General features: G+C 38.7%; 3 protein-coding genes across 11 annotated transcripts in view; 2 read left to right on the top strand and 1 right to left on the bottom strand.

The window, feature by feature from the left end:
• Positions 1–3,522, top strand: part of LOC105692604 — an 89,123-nt gene extending 85,601 nt beyond the window's left edge. For both annotated transcript variants that reach the window (XM_048654207.1, XM_012411911.3), the window contains exon 6: positions 225–3,522. The gene's annotated coding sequence lies outside the window, so the exon portion shown is untranslated. The remainder of the gene's footprint in view (positions 1–224) is intronic.
• A 270-nt stretch (positions 3,523–3,792) lies between these two features.
• LOC105692608 (uncharacterized MFS-type transporter C09D4.1) lies at positions 3,793–19,438 on the bottom strand. 3 transcript variants are annotated; one of them, XM_012411915.3, is made up of 10 exons: positions 16,232–16,516; positions 15,351–15,518; positions 12,971–13,122; positions 11,561–11,782; positions 10,048–10,272; positions 7,175–7,316; positions 6,872–7,077; positions 6,695–6,798; positions 6,498–6,608; positions 3,793–6,377 (listed from the first exon to the last, which is right to left on the bottom strand). In XM_012411915.3, exons 3-10 carry the CDS (start codon positions 13,031–13,033, stop codon positions 6,116–6,118), a joined length of 1,335 nt encoding a protein of 444 aa, XP_012267338.2. In that variant the 5' UTR covers positions 13,034–13,122; positions 15,351–15,518; positions 16,232–16,516; the 3' UTR covers positions 3,793–6,115. The 3 variants fall into 3 exon arrangements, with proteins under 3 accessions (XP_012267338.2, XP_012267337.2, XP_020711876.2); XM_012411914.3 differs by lacking the exons at positions 15,351–15,518; positions 16,232–16,516 and adding an exon at positions 19,257–19,438; XM_020856217.2 differs by lacking the exon at positions 15,351–15,518.
• A 109-nt stretch (positions 19,439–19,547) lies between these two features.
• The window catches only part of LOC105692601, a 33,761-nt gene continuing 26,302 nt past the window's right edge, over positions 19,548–27,006 (top strand). For 3 of the 6 annotated variants that reach the window (XM_048654204.1, XM_048654205.1, XM_048654203.1), the window contains exons 1-2: positions 19,548–19,759; positions 19,864–19,977. In XM_048654204.1, the coding sequence (XP_048510161.1) occupies positions 19,713–19,759; positions 19,864–19,977 (161 nt within the window). In that variant the 5' untranslated portion in view covers positions 19,548–19,712. Of the gene's footprint in view, positions 19,760–19,863; positions 19,978–21,332; positions 21,901–24,904; positions 25,000–27,006 lie in introns of those variants that run through there. The other 3 variants (XM_012411894.3, XM_012411895.3, XM_020856207.2) reach the window with 3 other exon arrangements.

The raw sequence follows: 27,006 nt of genomic DNA, 5'->3' as shown, positions 1-27,006 counted from the left end.
TACTTTGCGTCTAGTTCGTTCAACAAATTGAAGGCTTCGTAATTTCATATCTCCCCCCCCCCCAGTCGTTCGATACACGTCCTTCGAGCGTTCGAAGCGATATTATATTAGCGTATATATATACACCTATTCATTTGATAATAATTTGCGACTCGTGAATGAATTTCGATTTTTTAGTGAAAAGAGATTCTTTTCTAATCGGTTCTACCCTTTTTCTACTTCAGATTCGACCGATGAAGGACCAATGATGGCGCAGAGCGACCCGCGGACACGTAGAGCAGACGCAGAGTTCTCAGATTACAAGCAAGTTCTTCGAAAAATCAAAATAATTCGTAGTCTGCAGATTCGAACTGCTCGAACTGATGCGATACGAAGAACGTCATGGAGATGGATTAAAGCGGAATTAGCTAGCGCTATCTGAAAACCCGAACTTCTTTTAATTATAATTACACGCATCACGCAAGCCATTGTGAACCTTTAGTTTATTCTACCCTGCAGATTTATGTCCCTTCAACCCCCGAGACCAATGGGCACCAAATTTTGTGATTTGTTTGACTGATTAACTTATCAATATTTTTCCTTGCTTTTCAAACTGTTACTCGATCGAAAATTGCGTGAAAGAATCATCCGCTGTCCCTAGTCTCGTTTTTTTTGTTTTTTTTTTTCAACAGGCAGAACAATTTGTTGCATACATTATTTGCAGTTATATGACAGCACGTATATGACAAAAGTTTTGATTCTCCTGAAGATTTCGTTAGTTATTATATATATACGTGAAAGAAAAAAAATAAATAAATAATTAATTCATAATTATGAACAGACGTATGTATAACGTATAGTCGTTTCGTGCACGTAATAGAAAATAGAATTAAGACGCGTCGTTGATAGCGAAAGAAATGATAAGAAAATAGAAGAGAGAATGAAATGGAAAAAAAAGAAAATGAAAATGAAAATGAAAGAGAAAAATATGTATTATTACTAACAATAATATTTTAGAAAAGTGTAGGCGAGGACATGAATGCCATAATAAACAAATGACCAAGTTTTTCTATGGTCATACTTAAGTCATACTACTTTATTCTAGCCTTTAGTGAATACACATCTATTTTATTTCACATTCCATTGTATCAGATTATTATAATATTATTATAACTATATACCTAAAGTACTATAATTATATCACCTAGTATAACAAATTAATACAGATGGCTCATGCGACTGATGGACTAACGAGGCATTTTTGTTTTTTTGTGCAGGAAAATTGTAAATCCATGTCACCGTACTACTTTTTACCGAACCGTCTATCGATATCACTTTGAACTCACGTAGGTATCTGTAATGTATTTTCTGGAATTGTATTTCATTCTGCAATCAAGCGTCGTTACAGTCTCTGCGAATCCTTTTTTGTCAGTCTCCTGAATTTAGCACCAGAGAGTCTGATCAGTTCTGATCACAATTTATAACGCACCTATGATTTATCACTGAAATTGCGAAAGAGCTTCTTCTTCGCTCACCGTTTCAGATCGTGGTGTTCCCTGTCCATAGAAATTCGGCATGAGCTGTCTGCGTTACTTTGCATTATCGTCACTGTATCCCACTTTATGCTAATTCCATATTATGTAATAGAAATACCCCTCTTTGGTCCAGGCTTAAATTTGTGTTTGGGACCTGCGTCTGCCTTTAGCTTAAGTTTAGACTTAAGATCGCCTTTCGACTGACGGTCCCAATTGCTGATTTGGTCCTTTGTCCAATTTTCTTTGTGATTATTAAAATATCGATACACGTTTAATATATAAGTAATACTCAAACGTAAAGATAGATGTACCTATGAATATTATATTATATATTATAAATAATTAGTTTTTCTTGCATCAGAAAAAAAATTGAGAAATTAACTCGATAAATCATTTGTCAAATTTAAAAAATTAATCGATGTTGAGCTTCTAGAGAGAAAATTTTCATTAAGCACTGTATCAAGAACAGATCAACGGAAAAAGCTATCATCTCAGATTGCTATTGAGCTCTGAATCTTACAGAAGTGAAATATTTGTACATAAAAATGGGGGAAACAAAAAAAAAATCTTAAGAATATAGTCACATTCATGGAACTTCGGAGAGAAAATTTTTTTATTTGAAACGGAAATATAATTAATATTATAGTTATAATTATAATTATTATTTTTGTTTTTACTATTAATAACGTGATTTAAAAGTGAGCAACAGAGTCTATATATTTCGTTTCTAAAATTCAAGTGGCCTTACCGTTATATTTATATACTCTTTAAATATCACGAGGCCGGACGAATGCATATATTATACAGAACCATTGCTGAGAATAGAGAGCAATTAGTTTCGCTATGAATTCATATGAAATTGAAAGGTAAAACGTAAGTTCCAATCTTTTATGTATAATGTTGGTAGGAATTCTCGTGTAAAAAGTGGGAAATAATTTTCAGTTTTATCTTACTTTTTTTCTGCAAATATCTCAGCAACAATTTTTTTCCAAAATCGATTAATGTTGTACACCGTGAACTTACGATCGTTATGAACTCATAATCAGCGTTGTAGTTAAGTACCGAGGAAAAGAAAGGAAAGAAAAAAAAAAATAATTAGCAATTACACGTGTATCATAAGTTTTTTTTATTACGTTACTTTAAGCCAGCATAGATTATTATTATGTATGTTACATGAAATATGTTATTTTCATTTAATTTTGACAAAGGCACACAGTCCCCCTCACTAACGGAACTCTGTACAATATATGATCGGCCAAAAGCGATGAATATTTCGTACGCGATGTTCTTACTGGGCTTGATTTTGCCACGATGACAATTTTGTAAGACAATTCATTCATTTTAATCCAAAGTAACCCTCCTGTGAAATACCTTTTTTTTTTATTATTATTTTTTTCACTTTCAACAATCATTTTAACTATTCATCTGTAGATTATAATATTTGTCACGTGGTCAGCAAGTCAGTTGGAAATCTGAGCATTTTCTTGCCAAAAATAGGTGTATTTGTTGACTTTGCTTACTGATATTATTATTGCAATTACTGTTAATATTACTTACATAGTTCTTAAAAGTTGAATCAGAAAACAAATATGATTCCGGCTCACGATAATCATCATACGCGTAACAAATACGAGTAACAAAACTTTAACGAAATTTCTTTTTCATATGCCTCATGGGCGTTAAACAGAACGACTGAATTTTCAACATCTAAACTATTTCACGTTGATTTTACAAATAATGTTCTCGTGGTGAAATGCTCACTTGTAAGGGTCGAGGACCGTGGTGCCTTAAATTTCAAAATGATATTCGCTTAAGTTGCAGTTTACTGACGTGAAGACGATAAAAAAAAAATAAAACAAATAGATGACGTCCGATGTTCATATTTTGTGATTCCCTAAGCAGTTGGTAACTTTTTTTTTTATATATACTTAAGTGTGTATTGCTTACCTAGGCTAGCTTATGTATCTTACGATTAAAGAGTGTTTCAATAAATGATGATGATATTATACATTTTTAGATTCAACCCTCTCTACGGCCATTTACTAAACGACAACCAAATTGAACGCCCTCCTCCAACGCTCCAACTAGAAATTGGCGATTGGCACAGGAGGGACGAAAAAAAGGTATGGACGTTATGTGGTTCAAGGTATCATTTTATTTCACAGGCGTTATCACGTGGGGAATTTCAGAGCATTTATAAAAATATTTCCCATATTTTATGTACGGTGGAGGTACCCGAACAATGCTTAAGTAAATTTAGTCGTTGTCATCTCTGGAATAATCGAAGAAAATCATTATTTATTTTGTCAAGTCCATATTACATGATGACAATATATAATTTCGTAGAAAATATAGAGGACGTCAAATAATCCTATTAAATTATGTTGTAATCTTGACTGCAATAGAAAGTTCGGTAACGATTTGGCAACATGATAATCGTTTGAAGATCGTACAGAAAAAAAAGTGATAAAAAAATGAAAGAAAAATTTATCGACGATTAAAATGATTCGCCTGGAAAGCGATCTAGAAAATGAAATAATACAGGAATCGTAAGAATAGATTAACGTCAACACGCTTCAATCGACGATAGACAATTTTTGGCAGATGAATTACAGGTATACATTGGAAGAGATTCTTACGAAAAATATTTTTCATATACGATCTAAAAATATATTATCACTTATTGCTGCATACTATCCTCTTAGATTTATTTGATAATTTCTAGCTGCTATTCATTATCGTTATTTAGCAGATTTAATATCTATTCAGAATTCAAAGCACCCAGGAATATCAATTATCTAGAGACGGATCAATTTCTAGCTACACATGAGCATAAAAGTCTATAAATAGAGTTTCATTACTGAACTAATATCACTATAATTGACTAAAATTGCCATTTCAGGACTATCCCTTAAATACTTGATCAATTAACAGTCGTAAAACTCCGTGTAGATCCTATTTTCGAAAAATATAATCTATGAATATCTCTTCCTTTTTCTTTTTTTTTTTACTCAGATATTTTATCATATAAAATCTAACTACGCTAACGATATAACGCAATCGGCTCATGGAATTCTTCTTCATTATCAATTAGTGATTAATTATTACATTTGTTATTTTCTTCTCTCCCATTTTTCCGAACTTGTAGGTCGTAAAATGTATTTTATCACAAACGTACTGCACATTTTTTAGTGTCTAAGGTACATTGAACCCGACGTCTATGCAGGTGGTCAGATTTTGTACGAACGATTATCAAACATTCATCATTGCTTTAATGTACTCTTAATACAGCACATGAAATTATGAATCCATGTACTTTATACTCGATGCTAAACGAGGCTGCAATCTCGGACAACTTCATTATATTATACAACCCATACTTTGCACCATCCTAATTACTTTTCGACTCCGTTTCCTTCTTTTTTTCCTTCTAATTTTATTACAGCTCGAGAATTTCCCATGACGGAATTTCTTTGTGGGAATAGTCGAGAAAATTAGGATCTTGCCCGTTATTTCTCACTGCGGTGTTAATACCGGATCATAAGTTTCAATTGAATAGTCGGTTTTGGCGAGGAAAATAATTGATGAAAAAAATTGAGTGAACAAAAAAAAAACTCGAAGATAGAACCAAAACTTTTTATATGTAGAAATATGCGTTATAATAAAGAAGTGAATGGGAAAAAGGAGAATGAATAATACCGCGCGCCAATTTATTTGCGCTTATAATACTTTTCATCGTCAATAATGTGTGTCAATATGAGATTCCACTGATGAACATCTTTCCCTTTTCATTACTTAGGTATGAACGTTTTGTCGGCAATAAAATTTCTCACTATACTTTCGGTACGTGTTCGTACCATCGATTCGCGACGTATGCTTCGTTTTTCCAATTATATAATGAAAAATAAACAGATTGTCTAACGTTATCTATCTTGACGTAACAAACCGTGAAAAAATAAACATTGAATGGAATTATTATGTATGTACCCATTGGAGGTTTTGACGAGAGTTTTGTCTACACCTCGTATACCATTATTAATTTATAATAATACTTCGCATTGATATTACAGACAAACTAGATTATGCGCCGTAGCAATTGATTATAAACGAATGTCAATAACTTACCGATAATTTATTTTATACCATATGCGAGCTATTAATTGACAAAACTATTGATTCATTTGAAGTTTGCCATATTTTTTTTCTTTCATTCGCATACGCATCGTATATAATACTTTTTAGATTTTTTCATATCGTTTTTTCTTTTTTTTTTTTTTTTATCTTTTTCTTGTTCAATAGTAAAATATCATTTTCTTAATATAATATACTGCAGGGCGTAACAATTAGTTACAATATTTATGTATACTATCAACGATCATATCACCAACGTCACGAGATGAATGAGAAAAACCTCCATATTGTAACAATGAAAGATTTTGTTTTTTTATCTTTCAGGAGGTTCTTTCTTTTCATGTGCGTTTTACTCGGACTCATACGGGGCAAGCGGATGGTAACCCGCCATTTTTATATCTACAGGAAAATGCATGTTTTATAGTTATGCGTTTCAGGAGATGTGGAGCGAATAAATCTCCAGATTAAACTCAGAGTTTGGCCTTTTGTCTCCTGAGATCGTTCGGTACGAGCGACGTGAGGAGACATCCGACCGCTAACATAACGGATAGAGCAATGTTTGACCAAAAGGCACCACAGGCGTTGAAGAGATATCCGGACAAAGTTGTGAAACATATTCCAACGAGTTGAGTAGCGGCGTTCAAAAGTCCGGCGGACGTACCCTCCGGTTCTGGATAAGTCAATTCTGCCGCAAACTCGAAACCAACCGGCAAGTAACCCGTCATGAAGAATCTGAAACGAGATAAATCACGTCACGGTCCAAACGAGTTGCCTCGATTAAAAGGGCTGATTTGTTCTTTTTTTCTTTTCCCCCCCGTTGTCGGTCGATACGCTACAACTTCAAAGACTCACCCCAAAACCGCCGCCGTTATGTACACGACGTATATTTGCCCGCAGTCCAATGTGAATGTGAAAACTATCATCCCCACGAATGATAATACGTATACACCCAGCGTTGTCTCTCTGAAATTAATTTTTCAAACGATTTTTTAGATTCTCGCTCGAAATTTTTTTCCGATAGATCGAATCAGTTTCGAATCAACACTCACTTGAACCTGTGGGATTTGTCCAAAATGATACCGCAGAAGACCGATCCCAACATACCAGCGCACACGATGGCGAGACCGATTCTTCCAGCGTCGGCTTCACTTCCCTGCAGAAACGCGAGCGAAAATCAATATGTTTGGTGTCATGCAAATTTAATAATTCTATAATTTTATACTCACGGGATAATAGTGCACTAATATTTGACTCAGGAGGGTACTGAGCGCGTAAAAAATCCCAACGTTTATGGCGTAACTGAGTAGGAGCAATAGGTAACCCTTGTTGGTCATCAAAGTTTTCAAGGAAGTCATGAAACTTTCCGATGTTTCAGCATCCCTCTGAACCGCTTGAGCCGAACTTGCCGGAAGGGGTGGTTCCGCTTTGAAAACTGCAATTGGAACGCAAAAGAATCGAGTTCCGTAACTTGTAACCATTTTGCATAATTTTACACGAAGAGATTTTTCGTTGTTCTTATTTCCACTCACAGAGTACGATGAGAACCAAAATTACAGATGTAATCGCGGCCACGATGTAGAACATGAGTTGAAGACCCTTTCCAATGACCGCTAAGTCGTCGCTATTTTGTACCAACATTGGAGGAAAAAGAAAGCCCACGGCAACGCCGAGCTGAAATTTGAGGTAGTCGTTGGATGAGTCGATTATTCTATCAATCGTTGATTCTGACTTATTCAGATTTCTACTATATTGCATTGAAACACTGCGCTAACGTTCCACTGCGGTAAAAATGCGCATCGAATGCAGTCGTTTTTAAATATAGAATAAAATTGGTAAATATTATGAACGTATACGCAAATTAGTGGTCGAGCACGATTACCGTCCGCGTCTGTAATTCGTGGTCAAATTTGACGTTACAAAACCTGTTTTCGATTCCGATATGACTTACGTATTAATTTTTTTGGACGTGTGCTGTTGATTTTAGTTAAGGAAGAATAATCTACGCGACGAGATAGACGAATCAATTTCAAGTATATCCTCATCTACGTCATAAATTTTTTTTGTAATCTCTAGAATTTTCATCTATAAGTTGACCAATTTTGTGTCATCATTCAGAAGTTCGTTTCAATTAACTTTGGTATACAACAATATGAATTATTTACCTAGTAAAAATACGCGAAGAGCAATTTGCTCTTCCTGGACACGCAAACATCCTGTTACACATAAAATGCCACCCACCGGCTGCTCTTCAGCCAATCAAAGTTCGCGCTTAATTCTTCTGTACGGTCGAACATGTTGCCCGGTATATTTCCAAAAGTAATTCATACGTAATCATACGGAGAAACCTGCGTGCGTGTTGGATTAAATTTCGCATGATACACGATCGGCGCTGTTATTTTATTATTGAGGAGGGTAATGAGGGTCCTTAAATCGCGATGGTCATCACGTTATCCGGATGGCGAATATAAGCCGAAGCCTGAATTGCCAAAAGTAATTGCTTCGAACATCACCGTGTATCAGGATATGAATAGGTAACGAAATATCATTTCACAGCGAGTACATTGTGGATACAGTATAGTTATATGCACATGTATTCGCATAATTCCTGATGGCCATTATTACGCAACGAAATTGCCGCGATACCTACTCATATCCTACTTACACGACCCTTGAACCGTGTAAGTACTTCAGACGTACTCGTATACGTTCCTATAAAACATTTGCTTCAATCGTTAAACTGAGCGTTCAAATGACAATTGCCCCTGTAAAATCCCCGTGTTAAAGTAGCCCTAATTTTCTTGTCCCACGCAGCTTCTTTCACCGAGGAAAATTTCATTTCAACATTTTTATCATTTCACAGGACGCACATCGCGCCTGGTAATCAACGTTCGTCGCGTTTCGAATCCGGGCCAAGACGAAAACAAGGAATTTCTGTTCTTTCCCCGTTCCGTTGCCTCATTTAATTTACAGGTAAGACAAATATTTGGCAACGTTTTTCCCGTTCTCTCATCGACAGCTTTGAACCACGAAGGTAAAACGAAAGGAAAAAGCGACGTTTTTACGCCGCGAGTTATAAGTTATAACCGCGAACTAATTCGATATGGGGTTCGGATCGATAAGCACTTTGTGCTCGTCTCGTGTACGTGTTACATGTGTAGAGGCAAAAGCAAAGGTCGACATAACTTTTCCACTTGAGGGTCTCCTTCGATTGTGCCAAAATCTAGATAGAGATCGAAGGTTTGAGGACCGCGAGACTTACACCTGGAGTTATTAGATGAACAGCTGATCGTGAACTTGGGTTAAATTGATTTATCAGATTTTTTTCCGCATAATAACGCTTATCGGATGCGATACAGTGTAACAATCTGAACGATAGTCCGGCAACAGCAGGTGCGATCGCATTTATCTTAATTTATAGTTACGTGCGATGTATCACCGATATGTCTTACATGCTTCGAAATGTTGTATATACAATACCGATTACTGCCATTGTTTGCCAGTGATTAGAGATTACATGATAGGAAATTATGATATACAACTAGATCGCGCGACACGACAAATACGTTTCTATTTTCAAGTCGAGAAAGTTTTTTTTTTTCATGCACCATATATTCAATTAGGTGATTCTCCGGCATATTCTCCTCGGAATGGTGATCGTTTTCAATGACGAGACATCGCCGATACCCGCCATCGTCATTCATAAGTTAATTATGCCTCGTATACGTATACGTATGCGGGATAAATTCAATAAATTATGTAACGGACCGGTACTGCCCGCTCAGACGCATCAACAGACCGCTGCCGCCGCTGCAGCGGCGTATATCAACATGCAAATATCGTACCGTGATTGAAGAAAAAAAAAAAAAAAATAAAAACATCATTCACGTAACCCACGTATCGATTCCGACACGCTTGTACACGTACATGCGTCTCGCGGAGAAGAAAATTTCTAAACTAATATAAATCAGGGGGTTGCCGCACACTGCACGGGGACCCCTTCGCACATCGTAATAGAGATCCCGTGGGTCCCCGAGCCCACAGATTTTCCCATCTAATTACATTGGGTCGCTTATAACTTTAACCGACCGACCGGGTGCGTCGCATCAAAACTAACAGGTTAAACGTTGTCCGGCCGAGCTTGCGAGTGGTCAGCTTTTAAAGCGTGGGCGTTATGCGGGACGGATTGAAACGACCGGGGACTACGCTTAGCGTTGTTATGCACACGACGTAAACTGCATATGACCACGCCAGATCTCGCAGTGCACCCTTCGCATACGAATCCCCGTGCGCGGACGATCGCATAGGAAATTGGTAATTTTTTTCCTCATACTTTTGTTTCGTCAAGGTCTCCGCGTCGCTTTTGAAATTTCAAAATGTATTTCGTCGCCGTTGATTCGCTCACCTGATTCCCGAAGACTCCGATGCTGCAAGCGCTGCTCACTTGGTCGGGGCCGAACCAGACGGCCGCCAGACGTGCGGGTACCGATAAAACGAAGACTTGACTCAAAGCTACGACCGAATGACCCAGAAAAGTTACCCAAAAACGGTCCGGGGCGACGCTGAATACCTTTATCCAAGCCCCAGCCGCGGTACCTACGGCACCCAAAATGGCGGCGACCCGCAGACCCTGCAACGTAAAAGAAAATCATACAATGATCCGCGTCTCCAACGATACACGCTACATGGATAGGCGTATCGTCGATATTATTCTTAGTTATGACTCGAGTCAAATAAGGAGAGTTAATTTTTATGACCCTCCAAATCGTTAACACTCCCGATACGTATGGTGTACAGGAATTAAACTATCGTGGCTATAATACTTATACATATCTATTATTCTACGTCAATTTTGTTTGTGTCTGCGGAAAAAATTTATTTCGTCTAAAATAACGACGACGACGACGACGGCTATTATCGTCGAAGGGTTTGCAAATACATTGGAAAATAATGAACTTGCGGTTATTTATAAACTGGAACTTTTGCGGGTGCTTTAATCCCGAATCGATCTCGGCATTTTCGGCAGCCTAACAACGACCTTGTGACATCGATCTAATCGCGATTCAATTTGTCGTCTGATAACGGGAATCATTATCACTTTTTCCATTCGCTTCGAGTCGGGCTGAACATGTGGGCATGAAAAAGGAAGAAAATAAAGCGAGCACCAATTTCCGTTGGCAACGGGTTTGGTATGCGCTGTTCTGATTTTCTCGTTTTAATTCCGAAGCAATTTACGCTGTCGACTTCGATGAGGTTCGACATGTCCGCCTCACCTTCCTTCTGGTAATAATCCAATTATTTGTGGATCGATTAATTCTCGACACACCTAAATATAGACCCGCAATACGTGGGGGGGAAAAAAGAAAAGAGGTGTGAAATGATTCGCGATCAATATCGAAGGCAGCTGAGATATCAGGAATCGCACGAATCTTAAAAATCTATCAACGATCGTCGTCGATTACAATTTCGATGATCCAGACATTTGTTTTTCTAGTTTTACATAATGTAACGTACAATTATCGTCGCTGAGAAAAATCGAGTCGTCGTATAATTTTGCTTTTCACTGCATATCAAGGAATGTCGGATAACCCGTTTTCTTATCTCTGATATTTGTACTGTACCGTACATATATTATTGATGTAACAATTACCAAACGACACTCATAAACCTTCTTGTTTTTAGTTTCGATGGCTTTAAATACCAGAATACAAAGATAGTGCGAAATAATAAGATTACTAAGTAGATAAATAGCCACGCGTGTAACGGGGGGTTTAGGTAGAACGCATGTGAAGATCATCGTACAGTTGCGTGCATTTAATCTACGTCTAAATCGTGTTGAATTACATTTAATACCGAGTTGCACTAGATATGTTTCCAGGCAATCAAGTAATTCAATTATTTACGAACGTTTTACTCACCATTTTGTCCAGAAGATAACTGGCTGGAAATATGAACGGGATGTAAAGAACCATGTAGATCATGCTGGTCCAATCCACGGCGAAACTATTAATCCCATAGTATTTCATGACCAGATTGGCGATTATGCTGTACTGAATCCATTGCATCGCGTTGCTCGCGCTGTAGAATACGAATATTGCCAAGATCGCCCATCTTCGTTTGAACACCTTCGTTTCAACGACCTGCGTTTTATCGAGATGAAAAGATAACGTCATTAAAACGAAGCCTTCGTCACCCTCCCGTCGATATCGGTAACCCTAAAACTTTTACGGATACGTCGGACTTTTGAGGATCGTCCATGGATTAGGGAAAACCTACTCCACACACGTCATTCGGATTTCAACCCCACCGAACCTCAATTGTTCCTAGATGCGTTATTCATCGTTATTTGTCATCAAGAGATTGCGCGGATTTTCCTTGTCTCTTTGTGCGAAAGTAGTTGTTTGTACGACTCCGTTTTCAGAACAAATAAATGAAGGTAATTGTTAATGCGAACGTCGTTGTGAAATAATGACCGTAGCGTATCGTCGATAATTCTAAAGACAATCTGGGGCGTTCAAATTTGGAATTCTCTAGCACTTGTTGACTTATTTTAACTTTATCGACAATGCGCCGACAGGAGTTACGGTGAGATAAGCTCGGTGAATCGATGCCATACAAATATGAATACTAAATCAGAACAAGTTTCTTTTTTTTTTTTTAGATGGAAAAATAATACCTTCCGATTTTACTGCGGGTAATCAACAACTCCCTGCACCGAATTCGTCATTTTTTAAGTTTTTATACCAGCCTACAGTTTCCAGCGATTTTTTTCAGGAATAATTACTCCAGTTTGACGAAGAAAATAAATGGATAAATAAACACGCAACTCGATTTCGCAAAAATACGTGGCAAACTCGCTGATTTTAAAGCGAACGGAGAGAAAGTTTTTCGCTTCTACTTCAACTTTGATTTTTTTTTTTTTCAAATCTCCATGATGGAATAAAAACGAGGAACTTAATTACTTCGAGCATCCAGCTGTACGGTATGAATCCGGTGGCTGCGGTGCACCGTTGTGTACATGAGTAGGTCTATAGGTACGTACGTGTACGTTTTTCAATGACTCTGGAGTACCGAACATCAAAGCAAAAATATATTATGCATATACAAGTACGTATACAGTTCGGTAGCGATTGATCAACGTGGTTGTGAATCGAGCAGGATTGAAGTTGAAGAAGTTAAAAAAATAATGATTTTTCCATCGATGTCTGACCTATAAAATGAATTTTTCGTCGCCGTTGTTCCCCGTGATCGGAATATCGTAAGTGTGTGTCTGAATTATTTTTGAACACCGATGAAATAATTCATGAAGAGAGGTAGATTGGTCTCACCTGCGTTGGTTGTACGACACCGCCTTCAACGGATTTCAAGTAATCGGCATTATTTTTAGACATCGTCGGGCTTCCAGAACGATCGGAAAATGCAGATGAAGTAGTCGACTCGTCTGTAGTTTGCTGATCCAGAATCCAGCCGTAGGTTGTGCCTGTGGAAGAACCAATTTTTTTTTCAATTTTTCACCAATCGGGTCGGTTCGCGAATGCACCAAATCCGATGCACCAAAAATCGGAACCACAAAAAAGCTAAGCATACGATTTTTATCCTAATTTTTCAACAGATATCGTAGCGTTGACGACCGATGACGGTTTGGCGCAGAGACGTTAAGCGAGTTTCTTCTACTTTTGGAACAGATCATGTTTGTGGGTCGAGCATAAAAATTTCTTCTTCGATTCGCTACGCGAAACTATCACGTGCTTAGTCGAATCACGGCAGAGGCCATCGACCGAAAATGAACAATCACTTCCGAAGGTCGGCTCAACCGACGAAGATCAAATTTTCAGAAAATTAAAAACTGCCATTGCGAAGAAAATTCTACTAGACACAATTTTTCTACGATCGTATAAGGAAAAACACACTTTCCCAGAATCGATTAATTCCGATATATTTTTCCTCCTACGGTACTGACGCCAGTACCGCAGCTCTTCTTTTTTCTCTCTCTCGCTCTCTCGTATTTGTGGGCCAAGTCACTTTTAATTTAGATAGTTTAATGAACGATTCTACGATACATTCGTAGGGATATTCAAATCAGAGCGATAAACAAAGGTCAACTACGTAGTTTCAATAGTATCGAAGTGGAATTTCGGGGCACGGCGGGTTGGGTCTGGATTTTAGAAAGAATTCTCACTAGATTTCTGAAAGTACTATACACATGGTCCAGCCTCGAGGTGGTGGTGGCTTGCATGAAAATATTTTGAGAACGTCACGTCGTTAAATCGCAAGAGGTGCAGCCCTGCACAACTGTCCCAATTATAAAGAATTCTGTCTCTCTTCATCCTTTCTTCTTTAATTGTACTTTTTTCTTTTCATTTTTTCCCCTGCTTTCTTTCGCTCTTCTTTCTTTCGTCGTTAGTTTCAATTATTCGCATGAAAATTAAATGACAAAACTAACAGTAGAATATTATTAACGAAGACGAGTTCGCAAATTGCATCGCCACGTTTCGTAGTGTTTCCTATAACCCATTCGCATATCACTTTAACTAATTGTAAGTTGTATATCGTACCTACACCCGGACGCGAATGTTTGCCTCTTTTGCATAATTTGCAGGAACGTATTTCTCACGTTTCCCGTCTTAGATATCGATCTAGATTTTTGTCAGTCAATTATTTCTTCCCTTCAACAATTATATTGCCACAAATACGGTAGGCTAAGAGATGGATCTTCGAAAGAAAATAAAGGAAGATAATGTTCAATCCGACTCCACAATTTTTTGTCGGACATACTTCTGTATTTCTGAAGTCTAAAATTGTGACCAAAAAACACATACCAAAAAACTTTTATTAGAATTATTTTCTCCCCTTTTTCAGGTGAGGGGTTTACGAGATGTCTAAGACGGTTTGTTCGCACGTTAACAATTTGCAACAGTATAATTACTTATCTTACTCTGTTAATAAACTTGAATTGACGCGAGGAAAGAAATATGGTCGTTTATGATTTAGAGCCATTTAATATTCACCATTATCATTGTACTTGAAAGTTTATCTACACCTGTATAACTAGTAGAATAGTGCAGGTAGAAGTCTACGCGAATCTCATCAGTCGGCACAATGTAATCTAGAAACTTGCATAATTTTGAAAATTAGTCTGATTACATGCGAGTATAATCATCATCGTTAATTAAGCACTCAATTTAACTAATTCTTAATCAAAAGAGAAGAAACAGAAATGACAGGGAAAAACGTAGGCGCTTTATCTCTTACAGATACTAAGCGAAATTGGTGCACATTGCTGCAGTACAATTGTCACAGGGAATAATGAAGAAGGTTTTTTTTTCTCTCTTTATAACTCATCTCTCAGCCTAACAACAGGTGCTATTTTTCAAAAGGAGAAACGGATGACGTACTACTTTGAACATTTAGGATTGTTTTTGCAGGTCGCAAGAAAACGCCTTTTCAAATTTTATCTATCAGATTATGATACCTCGGCTCTCTACTTTCATGTAATTTTCAGGATTCTGTGATTACATGACGGCGTGTAGAATTCTATCGAAGAGGAAGAAAACGAAAAATCAAGACAAGAAATTTGAAAAGACTGTTCTACGTACGGTATGCTTTTTCTTTTTTATTCCATCACTCGAACGAGTATAATTTGATCGAAACAGATTAATGCTGATGAGCATGAAGAGTGAAGAGAGACAATTGACCGACGTTACTTACCACTTTATGTACACGCAAATAATATCCTCCGCGTCCGTAAACGTTGCACCTTAGAAGACAACTCTTCGTATGAGTTTGACTTTTTGTTTTTCTTTTATTTTCAATTTGCCACTCTCAACAAATGCGGAATTTCTATTATAAACGAGGTAACGAACACTCGACCGACTTCTGTAAGCAATTAAAATCCAATTCACTTCTTCATCGAACTTTTGTTACAATTTTTTTTAATTATCTCACTCCAGTCTGTGAAACCCTGTTTCCTTTTTCTCCAGAAATGAGTAGCTACCCGTTATCGGTTTGAGCTAACGAAAATTTCTCTCATTCCGTATGAAAGATGAAAATTATATCGGTCGGCTGAAATTGAGGCGGTGTTTTCCCTCGCAACGAAGAAATTCGTCGTCCACGTGTCTCGGGATTGACAATAGAGATTAATCGTCGTACGCGTACATCTAAGCTCGTTTACCGCAGTGTTTAGACGGAGAAACTTTATCTACGCAATAGGTTTTCGAAAAACCGCAAATCCCTGTTGAATTTATCCTCATTCAACATTTATCCTTGCTCAGCTTCAAAGTCTCGTGAAATTTAAGCTCCTTGTAGCGAATGAATTCCGGAGTATCTGAGCAACGTACTTTGGAACACGTGTTTATTTATGTCACAGAGAATTGCCGCAAATTGATCTGCGTCGATCGTGAATTGAACATTGTATTAGTGTATAACAGCGATATCGCGATATCGCTTCGTTTGTACTTTAGCCGTTCAATTTCAACTTACGTATCACGCGACGTCTGATAAAAATTCATTCGGATTCTTGTACAGCAGAAAAAAAAAAAAAAAAAACAAGGTACACGGAACATACGAATGTAACTGAAATTTTATCTTACATTAAATAATACTTGACGAATACTATTCGATAATTGTGGGGTGGAATATATCGTGACCATAAAAATCATGCGTTCGATATATTTCGAATAATACTGGCGCGCTTGGTTCCCATCAGCCTTAGGAGGAGTCTCATTGGTTGGTCGCGTCTTCCGTCTCGTGGAGTGGCGATGTTTCGACTCTGTAGAGATTTGTTATTTGTTAATTCCTTTATTTTTTTTTTTTTTCTTATGTATCAAGAACCGAGTCCGTCGAACGATGGGCACCGACTGAAACTAAACTTAAATCGAAAGTCTGGAGCGGTACCGCGTCGAAACGTGGCCGGTTCACTGCTTCTGCGCAAATCTAACAATATAAAGTTGTCACGTGTCCCACACTTGTTCATCTCATCGCATGTACCAACACGTAATTCAAATAGGTATTGGTGACCGTCCGCGGTTTTTTTTTCTCAATGGTACGCGCTCTTCGTAAATGTGAGTGACGTAGATTTACGTACGTGACTATCGTACCCCTTCCGTGATTCATGTTCGAATCTTGTACGTCATCGTTCTCTCGATTCGCTATACCGATTTGCGATGCACTCCTAGGATGGCATGAAATTTTGATGGAACTATAAGAAAATTACAGTCATGCGTTATCTTAATTGCAAGTTCAGTAACGCGAGAGCTTAATTTTTCATCGATGAACAAATTACACCATTTTCTACTCGATCGCCTATTCGACAACCGTCACCGGATTTTTTTCTATTTTCTTTTCGCCTCTCCAACGTCACGGACTTCGCGAATTACTATCGATGATTCAGTCACCGAAATTTTTACGAGTGCAAATATTTAACCGTTGAATAATATACGACGTCTTATAGGTGAAAGAAAAAGATTTATTTCGACCACGTAATTTGGGGCTCGATCATTCCGCGCTCATGATTGGTCATATTTAATCGCCTGTTGTACTCGATTTGAATTCTTATGTAATCGATTCCATATCAAGCTTACAATTCAAAAATCGTTGGGGGATTATGAATGACTAACTATGTATAATCTTCGTACGGCACAGCTGATGGTCATGAATTTATGACGCAGAAGACCCTTCTGTCTCTTGGAGGGGGGAAAAAAAAATTCCGCGATACGGAAATCTGTGACGATGTACCAATTTTTTGAAAAGTAGGTGAACGGCACCCGACTTATGCACGTGATTTTCGCTCCGTTAGTCGACTAAAATTAGAATGTTTTACCATAATATCTTGGCGATGATATCGACTCGAATCAGAAGATAATTTACTGCTACGTGTCTGTTCAGATTGAGAGAGGTGCCAATCGAGCAACCTACAGACACGGAGTGCTCAATTACATTTGCATGATTCCGTCAAGGAAGAATTCGAAAAATCGTCAAGATTTGAGAATTAGAGTCGCACAAACACCTGACAAGGAAAATGTAGAACAGAACTAAATAGTTTGCAACCTTCGTATCGATAGCTAATTCGAGGATGTTTGCAATCGCGTGAAATTGTACATATACATATCACGAAGCGTATTTATATCGCAATTTGCGCGTGCTGCTTTGGAATTTCATAAAAAGCGGCAATTGTGTCTATCACTCGAGAATATGAACTAACGGAAACCGATAGCGCAAAAAAATTCAGGGTCAGGAGGCAGTGACCTCATAATGAATTCAGACAGAAAAAAAGAGAGACAACAAAAACTGTCTCTAATGTAATTCTTACTCGAGATGAAACAAGGTTGCATCGCACACGATTTACTTTACATCGTGTGCTTTTCTCGCGATAAGTTTGTTCGTGAGTCAAGAAACTTATATCGGCCATAACCCGAACAAGCCTTACGCCACTAGATGTGTGCGTGCATCTATGAATTGAAGAATAGACACCTGTACAAAATTCACCTTGAATTTGAATTGGCGGATAACGGACAAGTACAATATATTTTTCTCTTATCACCGACTGCACATGCACGATCCGAAATATCGTGCATGATTTGTTTTTTCTTCCATTTTTTTTTTAATCCGACAAGATAACGGTTTTATTTTAAGCACATTTCAGTTTTTTCTTGCGGCAGCGTTACGTAATTCTTCATACGTACGAGTATAAATATACCGATATTCGAGGAGGCAGCAAGTCTTACGTGGCTGTAACTTTGGTCGCCTCCACTTGAGGAGATCCGACTTTTTTACAGAGAATTATCCAATCTTTCGCAGGTACGTCGAGTAACTTTACAATCGCACCTCGCGACTCGATCGGTAAGCGTCGCTACCGTAACGATATTAAAGTTCCCGATTCGCGAACAGATCTCGCATCGAAAAGTATCGATAATTATTTATTTGATTTTTGTCTCTTTTCTTGAGTTAAAATTTCACGCGATCACGATTTCGAGTAGCTTCCTACCTTCGTTGACCGTGGCCTGAAAATCTCTATGTATTTTAAAAAAAACAAAATTATTTCAGTATCATACTTAGAACGTGAAGAAAAATGTGAGCGCCTATTTAATTGCAAGTAGCAAGCATATGGAAATCGGAACGTTCCAAAATCTGAATGAATTCACACCTTGGGCAAAAAGAAACTTGCACTTGTGACGTGTAAGTTTTTGCAAAATGGATCGGTCACGATGTGAAATTTTCCTCGGCTATTTTCACCCGTCGCCGATGCGACGCGAACGGATCGCAGCTTTTCCGCTTTTCAAAGAAAGTTTTCCTTTTTTTTTTTTTTTTGTTAATCATGTCAGCGTTTTACTGGAACCTGATTAACTACTTAACGATGGACGCAAAGAGACTCGTTCGCAATAAGTGTCACGACGTATCTCTAAACGGCGATTGTGAACCGTCGAGGAAAAGTCCGTACGCGTTGAGCTGCAGATTAAGTCGGCGAACTTGTATTCACAATCAGAGAGAAAACTGCTAGGGTCTCGTTTCATTTCACCTTCGTCGCGAGTTCCGATTTTTCAGATCTCGCCGATGTTCGATAAAATTTCAGAGAATAATTACGGTTCTCGGGTTATTGTAACGATGATATATTGTTACCTGGGTGTTCATCGATCGAATTATACATCCTCACTTGCAAGCTCGCGTGAAAATTCTGTAAACGGTTGACGTCACCTCGACGAAGAGAAGATTATATGTATTTGGACAGGTGCAGATGTTGGGTCACGTGGGAAAAGGTCTATGTGAATAAAAAGACTGAGGAATAAAAAAAAATCGAGAACATATTATACCACGACGCGGTACCCGAAGCAAAACGCGAATATACTGTACGGAGATATGGTCGAACGTATGTAAATCGCTCGATCAGTGGTTGGTCCTCCTGTGTGTACTGTGTGTTCTTTCAATAATCGAGCGTTTGCAAATTCTTTTTTATTTTTTCCCCATACCCCAGCCAATGGGAGAGTTATTTTGCGACTTTTTATCGGGTAGATAATTACTCGAGTTATCGATGTAACGCATAAGGTCACCACCGCCACGTTCTTTGTGTTTTAAATTATGCACTATGTGCAGCGACGGAAGAAGAGTCAACCGCATGAAAACAGGTGAAGAGAATTGAGTAGAAAAAAAAAGGAAATCGTGAAAATTTTCTAATCGAATGTATAACGTGCGCGATTAGCGATTGTGCAATAAATAAACGCGATTACAGAGTGACCGATTTTTTTCTTCTTCACCCAGAAATCGCGCCAGAGGAGCTCCGCTCGATTCTTGAAGTCCTTCGGCGGGATGCGGCCATCTTGGATATCGTACGACTCAAGTTATCGTAAGTCATAATTTAACATTTAAATCATCAACGAGCCGATACGGGCGCACGTAAATTTCGTAAAACGGATGAATTACGGTGAACATAGACGGATGAGTGTACGCAATAAATATCGTCATATCTCGTATGCAAAAATGGAAAGAAACAAATTAGGAATACCGAGCACCTCGAACGCGCGAAATGATACATAGAATTATTTTTCGCACGATGTAGAATAGCGTAAATTCGTTACGCCATAAAATACCGACGATTTGATTCCGTTGTGGGAACGAATTCGCAATTGCACGATTTTCGTACAATCCTAATTTCCTATACCCGATTCGCCTCTTATCTCTCCGCTTATATCGGGAGCTTATCTCATTGCCAGACAAAAAATAGCTTAAGGATGATCGATAATTCGGAAAAAAAAATCGTTCCAGAGAGTCATCCGACTTGTGATCGGAGGAGAGAAAATGACTGAAAATTTCGAGTGACCGAATTCATATAGCGTTGCACCGGCCGTATATCGTTGCATGTAACCCATAGTAACCTGCTTCGCGAAGCACGTGGTCCGTAAGAATGTCGAAGTGATCGTTGCCGCAGCTGGAGCTGGGCGAGTATTTTACCGATCCTTTGGCTCGTTAGACGGTATAAACGAACCGGCATCTCGAGACGATGGTATCCGAGAGTCTCGTTTCTCCGGACCCCGAACTATTCGGTGTTACAAATTATTACGCTGTAGAAAAACTGCTCGGATTAACGGGTGAAGAAAAAATTTAACGAAACAAATTGGTGAATCAGGTGCTGCGAGTGTCCGAATACCGTAAAATAAAAAAAAATAAAAAAAAATTCGGTTGTACAAAATGTGAGGAAGAAATGGAAGAAGAATTCCTTTTTGAAAGGCGCGACCTGAGTTCGCATTTTTTTACAAAACAAATACGTATCGCGCGCGTAATCGAAAACCTTGAACCCCTAATTAACCGTACACACTTGTGGAATAATAATTTCAATCGGGATACCTGCAGGAGCGGTACATAACTTCGTAATCATTTCGAGCATAACAATGTTATAATTAAGACTCTGATATTACGCGATATCGTAACAGTGATAAGCAATCGTTATCGAACCGCAAAAAGAAGTTGCGTTCCAATATTGACTCTCAAAACCGATGGATGCTAAAAAATGTTCCCGAATGACGCGTCTTTTTTTCATTAAAGAAATATCGCACTCTTCTCGTTCCAAATTTGGTACAAATTTTTGTGAGAACAACGCGATTGCATCGCGTGGACGTCAATTCGCGGTGAAAAAGAAAGAAAATAAAAAAGTTCATCTGTATTCATAAGATATAGAATCACGTTTCTTTTTTCTGTTTCGTTTTTTTTATTTTTTCAATTCTATTTCTACTGCAGGTTGGGCGCAGTGTTTTCGTTATCGCACATTATCAGCTTTTGTACTTGATGATATCTCGGAGATGTCAAGTCGTCAAATCGTCATCAGGTTTCGAGACAGTCGCGAAAGGAAAGTAACCAGAGGATGGTCGGTTAGCTGCGAAACAGTGTCAGCTGCAGGGCGCGCAAAAATACGTTGATCTATAATAATTAAAAAATAAAGATAAAAACTACCGGTTCGAGACACGACGGTGAACGTTCGTAATTATTCCTAATCGAGTGTTGATACAAAAAAAAAAAAAAGAGAAATCTGTTGAAATTGTGTGAAACAAGTGGTATATCGTCTGAGTGATATTTTACCGGTAAAAAAAAAAAACAAATCGAGATCATGTTTTTTGTCCATAACTGAAAAGGGAAACGATTTACTTTTGGTGCAACGGATATCGAATCGTACATTTAGCATCAAAATGATTATGGTCTCACCGGGATTAAGCGTGGTTGCGGCTGGTATTGTTTCCGGCCTATGTTTCCTAGTTATCCATGGGCTACGTAAAGGGTGAGTTCGATGAAAATGTCACCGTCAAATAGAGACGATAAAATGCTAGATACGCAATGAAGACGATTTTTTTCTACTGAAATTTACCATGGGAACGAACAGACTCGTAGCATAGCGTGGTAATTAATAATTGCACGTATATCTCGAGGAAACGATTATGACGTTTGTCAATTGTCAGGTACGTAACATACCTGAGCATGGCCTTAGCACGTCCGTTGGTGCGGACAGAAGGAGGCACATACGTATATATGTATATATATAAATGAACGGGAAAATGTTTTTTCCGCTCGCTGGAATAGAAACAAAAAGTGTTGGAACGAAAGACGTGCACGTCTACGAGTCTGAAGGTCGACCATTGAAAGAGCGCGCGCTCCAGCCATCGCGGTAATCAATGGTTCGTTAAAAATATGCCAAGGATCTCTCGAGATGTGTACTTAAAAATTTAAACCCTATTAGGCCTCTTGAATTTCCGCGGCGTACCGAAATTCATGTTCATCTACGGAAATTATTCAAGTCAAATCTCCATGTTTCGCCTGAGAAGGAAATGGCAAAAGTGATCTGAATCTTCGAAAAATGATCGCTTTCCAAAAAAATATTCCAGTAACGATATACGAAGCATGTTAGCCCATGTGAACGAAAATTCCTCACTAATAACCAGTCAGCCCTCTCTAATGGAGGAGGGGAAATAGTTCAAGCTCGAGGATCTCCTCAGAACGGCGTTTCATTGCTCGGGATCGGTTAGAAATTTGGGCCTTCTCGGGACTCTCTGGCTACGGGAGATTGTCTCGCCACTTTTATTTTATGTTTTAAAATGTTTTTTTTTTTTTTTACATTTTTATCGACTACCGACGATCCCCTCCAGGTTGAGCATTTTGGCTGGCCAATCACCTGTACGGTGTGACCTGCCTTCTCTTTGACCAACCTGATTTCCTCTACTTTCAGCAGAGTCTTATCTTATTATTTCTCTCTGTATTCAGTTCGTTGACCATTTCTCACGCGGTACCAATTGAGGTTCCACGGAATTTCACTCGTTCTTAAAACCTACGGCAGGTTGGTCGAATGATTATCTTTATTTCAACGCAGAGTACCGTTCGAAACTATCGCCCATGATTCTGGATGAACAATTATGTTCCAACGAGCGTACAATGACTTGAAATTACGCCAGATTAGATAACGTGCAAATGACAGAACACAAGATCGCAACTCCGCAATGTCTCGAGAGGCCGTGTAGCTTATCTTATCTGTAGATCAGAGGCAAGGGTGTAAGGTGTGATTGCGTTCAATCTTAGAGGCGATATTGAGACCTTGCTTGATAATTCTAGGAATAGATTTTGCGTTCTATTACCCAAAGGAAATGAGATCATTTTTTTTTCTATAAATTTTCTCAAAGTACTTCGACGATACCGAATTGTATGAGAGCGAGTTTGAACAGGTGATTGAAAAAACAAGTCGATTATCGTACAATTTATTCGCCGAGATAGTTCGCAACTCGTTTCACTAACGAGGACATTTTTCAACGGATTTAATTAGCACCTTTTGTCATTCATATAAATATCTATGAATTATAATTAAAAATTTACACGATCAAAGAAGACCCGCTGACAACAGATTACGGCGTGATAATCCGCTAATCAATCAGCTTAGAAACTTGGGTTACCGCAGGCGTACTGCAGAGATCGTTCGACGCGAGATAAACACCGATACATAATCCTAATGCAAATCTCATAATTATCATACCGACGCATTCCGAAGGTGCTAATAAAAACGACTCTCGGACTCGGAGTCGCTGGCATCGCGCCGCTCGTCTGACTGTGGTATAAATACATGTACTAAATGTATTGTGTACATAAACACGACTATAGTTAGCAATTTTACTAACGAGTAGTAAAACCCACTCTATACCACATCGGAGGTATTTTTTTCCAATACAAAGCAAATCATAAATTAATGACGGTGATACTCGATGGATCGTCACGTATCATCCATCATCAAACGCACGCGAGTAAAAAAATCAATGCCGGTCGTAACGTACGTATGCTTGACCCAAAAAACGATGTTACGTCAAAGTAATTGAATTCCTTCGTTTTTGTTGTTATGTTAGAAAATGATTATTGAATGTGGTGGGAAATTTGCTACTGACTATCCTCACCGATGAACGCTCAGAGAAAATTGTGTTTCGAGTGCTGGGAGGAGCGCAACATGCCACACTTGAAAGAGAGTCGGGTAACCTTCCTCCCTGGCGCCGATGAAGTTGGTTGCAAATTAATTCGTTTCATTTGTAATTATTTTTATCGATCCACGCATAATTACGTTAGGATTTCATATTCTCATCATTTGGAACACGACATTTCAGTCTTATTTTTCCCACTTGGACGGTAATTTCTCGAGGACTGTGTAGATCGACGGAAATGTTCGTTCGTCCCCTATTTAATTCGGTCGCTCATCGTATGTATTTTTTTCTGCTCATTCAGTCGCCGATGGGCTTCGACAAATTGGAAGTCAGTTCCTGAAGTTCGCGAGCTGTAAAAGGCATAGCGGAAGTGCGTGAGCCTCAACGATGCGTGGCAACGACCCCGCGGTTGAGTAGCTTCGAATATTAGGATGCTATGTGGAACTCCAAAGTCGCCAACGGGGTAGAGAACCGCATTACACAATATTTTATCAAACTATCAAACCATATAAAACAATAGCAACCGAATAAGTACGAGGTACATCGGCGGAAACCACCGACATAGTTTTGTTGAGGGTTTCAACGGAGTACGAAGCACTGGGCTCTTCATTGTTGGTGTGATTGTTGCGAAGGCTAGTCAATACGTACGGAAGTAACCGACTAACGTCAGTTGGAACGATCGCGCATGAGTGAGAATAGAAAAGTTTTTTCACCGAAAAATATCCTCAGTTGTCAAAAACCGTTTCGAAGAATTCTGGTGAAACCGATCGAAATTTTCTTTTCCTCCCCAATTTTCTTACCTGCTCTGAATTATCGTCGAGCACAGCTGTTCGTCGGCTCAAGTTCTTAATGAAACCGAGTGAGCTCAAAAAATTGGTTAAAAATATCATACTCAGGACGATACTGTGCAGAAGAGATCCGCACAAGTGGTGAGAAATTGAAATTTTTCTTTTTATCAAGAATTTATCGTGAAAAATTTGAATCGATTCGTCACGCGAGGCGATTTTTGACTGCAACAAAAAAAACACCTGTGGTAATAGAAAAACGGGAGTTGCATCTTTTTTTTCTTGTCATTATGCATATGGGGAGAGTGCATTCACCATTGTCCGCGTACTGCTACGGCACATGTAGTCGGATGAAATTTTAGTAGGCTAATGTATAATAACGTACGTACGCACGTGTGTATTTGTAATTTATAGAACGAAGTTCGTTTCACGTGAGCTCTGAATAATACCAAAGCATTTTCCCATGACTATCTCACCATGTAACAAATGAATTACCCTAGTTCGCCGTTATAGGAATAGGTATGCCGGCGCGCTATATATCTCACCTTTCGCACCATTAATCCAACTGCAATCTTGCATGTCGTATGTAATAAAACACGCGGAAGTGGGAAAAACGCTCGCTGAACTAGCTCGCCGAGGAAATAAGCTTCGAAATCACGACGTTTCAATCGACGGATACATTCGAACTTCGATAAATCAAAATAGACGAGTGTCGTACTCCCGTTTTCCACACACGACGTCGTTCTCTTCTCCAGGCAGCAAATAGAAAAAACAATCGCCGCGAACGCGACAGGATATGCAATTGGTAAATCATCGCGATTCAACGATGGCTGCGATGTGGTGTACGTAGTGTGGAATAGTATTATAATGACGGAGAGTTAAGCGGGTAACGGTGATGAGCCGTACGAACCGGAAACGGCTGGGATAGATCGGACGTCAGTCCCACATTCTAATGATGCCGGTATTGTGAGGCACACGCTCGTTAAATTTATTCAAACGCAGTCGCAACGAGCTTTCATCATTTCGCACCGCCTCGTCCGAACGTATTCTCCAGACTTTCTTCCAAAATTGGCTATGAGAACAACGATGCGTGAAAAATTAATATCATATGTAGACTTGCAGTTTTCGTGAATAATTTTTCTGCAAAATGATCACGTGAAATTCCTGCTTTCTACTTTACATCGACAATTAATTCATTCCATTTTTTGCGGCCCGTAGACACCGGTACCGGTAATATCGTCGATCCGGGATCCGCGAAAGAAAAAAAGAATCGTTGACCGTTACTATGAATCCTGAAAGTGCGTCCGAATCGGGTCGCGATATTATCGAGGGTGGGATAACGTCCCGCTTCATGTGGAAGTATTCTAATGGTCGCGATTCTTTTTCTCTCACGCCATTAATTAGTCGGTTTCGCCCATCGCGCGCGGATGCGAGTTGTTCTGTTCGCGCGTTGAAATTCCTCAACTCCGCCGAGTCGAGGGTATGGTGTGGGTACGTACGCACCATAGTATTCGTAAAATTTTCAATTAAGGTCAACAACGTTTGTTAAATAACCGAGAACAATCACTACCTTATAACGTATACACATATCGTCGTCATCGTTACTCATATTCATCGACGTCTTACCGAACCTTTGAATAAAATGATGCGACGAAGTGTGAGTAGATATGAATACAAGTATACGTGTGTGTATCTGAGGTACAGTTGTATGTAGATTACGTCTGACGATTATGTCACACGGCTATGGGTTCGTATGTACGAAAAAATATATATATAAGACGTAGTTATCAGTGGACCTCGCCATATAAGCATGTATATAATTTCGTCGGTGCGATGCCAACGAACGCAAAGATAGAGAAATCGAGACTCGAAACGATTTTTTATACACATACACATTTGCTTATACGGAATGGAGATGTTTGTCACATAACAGGTTGTTAAGTAACTGTAGTTTGCAGACCGGAGTGAAAAAATTGAGTCAAAAACCTGCTCGCCCGTTTAATCGGTATTATAGAGTAGCCGCCGCTACAGGATTTCTGAATTTTAATTTCTCGATAATGTAAAAATGTTAACTCTTTCAATTATATAAACCCCAAGGACTCGTCTACGTTTGCGAGAATCGAAAAAATTGTTCGGCGATGTCTATCCGTC

The sequence above is a fragment of the Athalia rosae genome, chromosome 4 (assembly GCF_917208135.1).
Source record: "Athalia rosae chromosome 4, iyAthRosa1.1, whole genome shotgun sequence".
Taxonomy (NCBI): domain Eukaryota; kingdom Metazoa; phylum Arthropoda; class Insecta; order Hymenoptera; family Athaliidae; genus Athalia; species Athalia rosae.
This window is presented reverse-complemented; position numbering and strand designations above follow the sequence as displayed.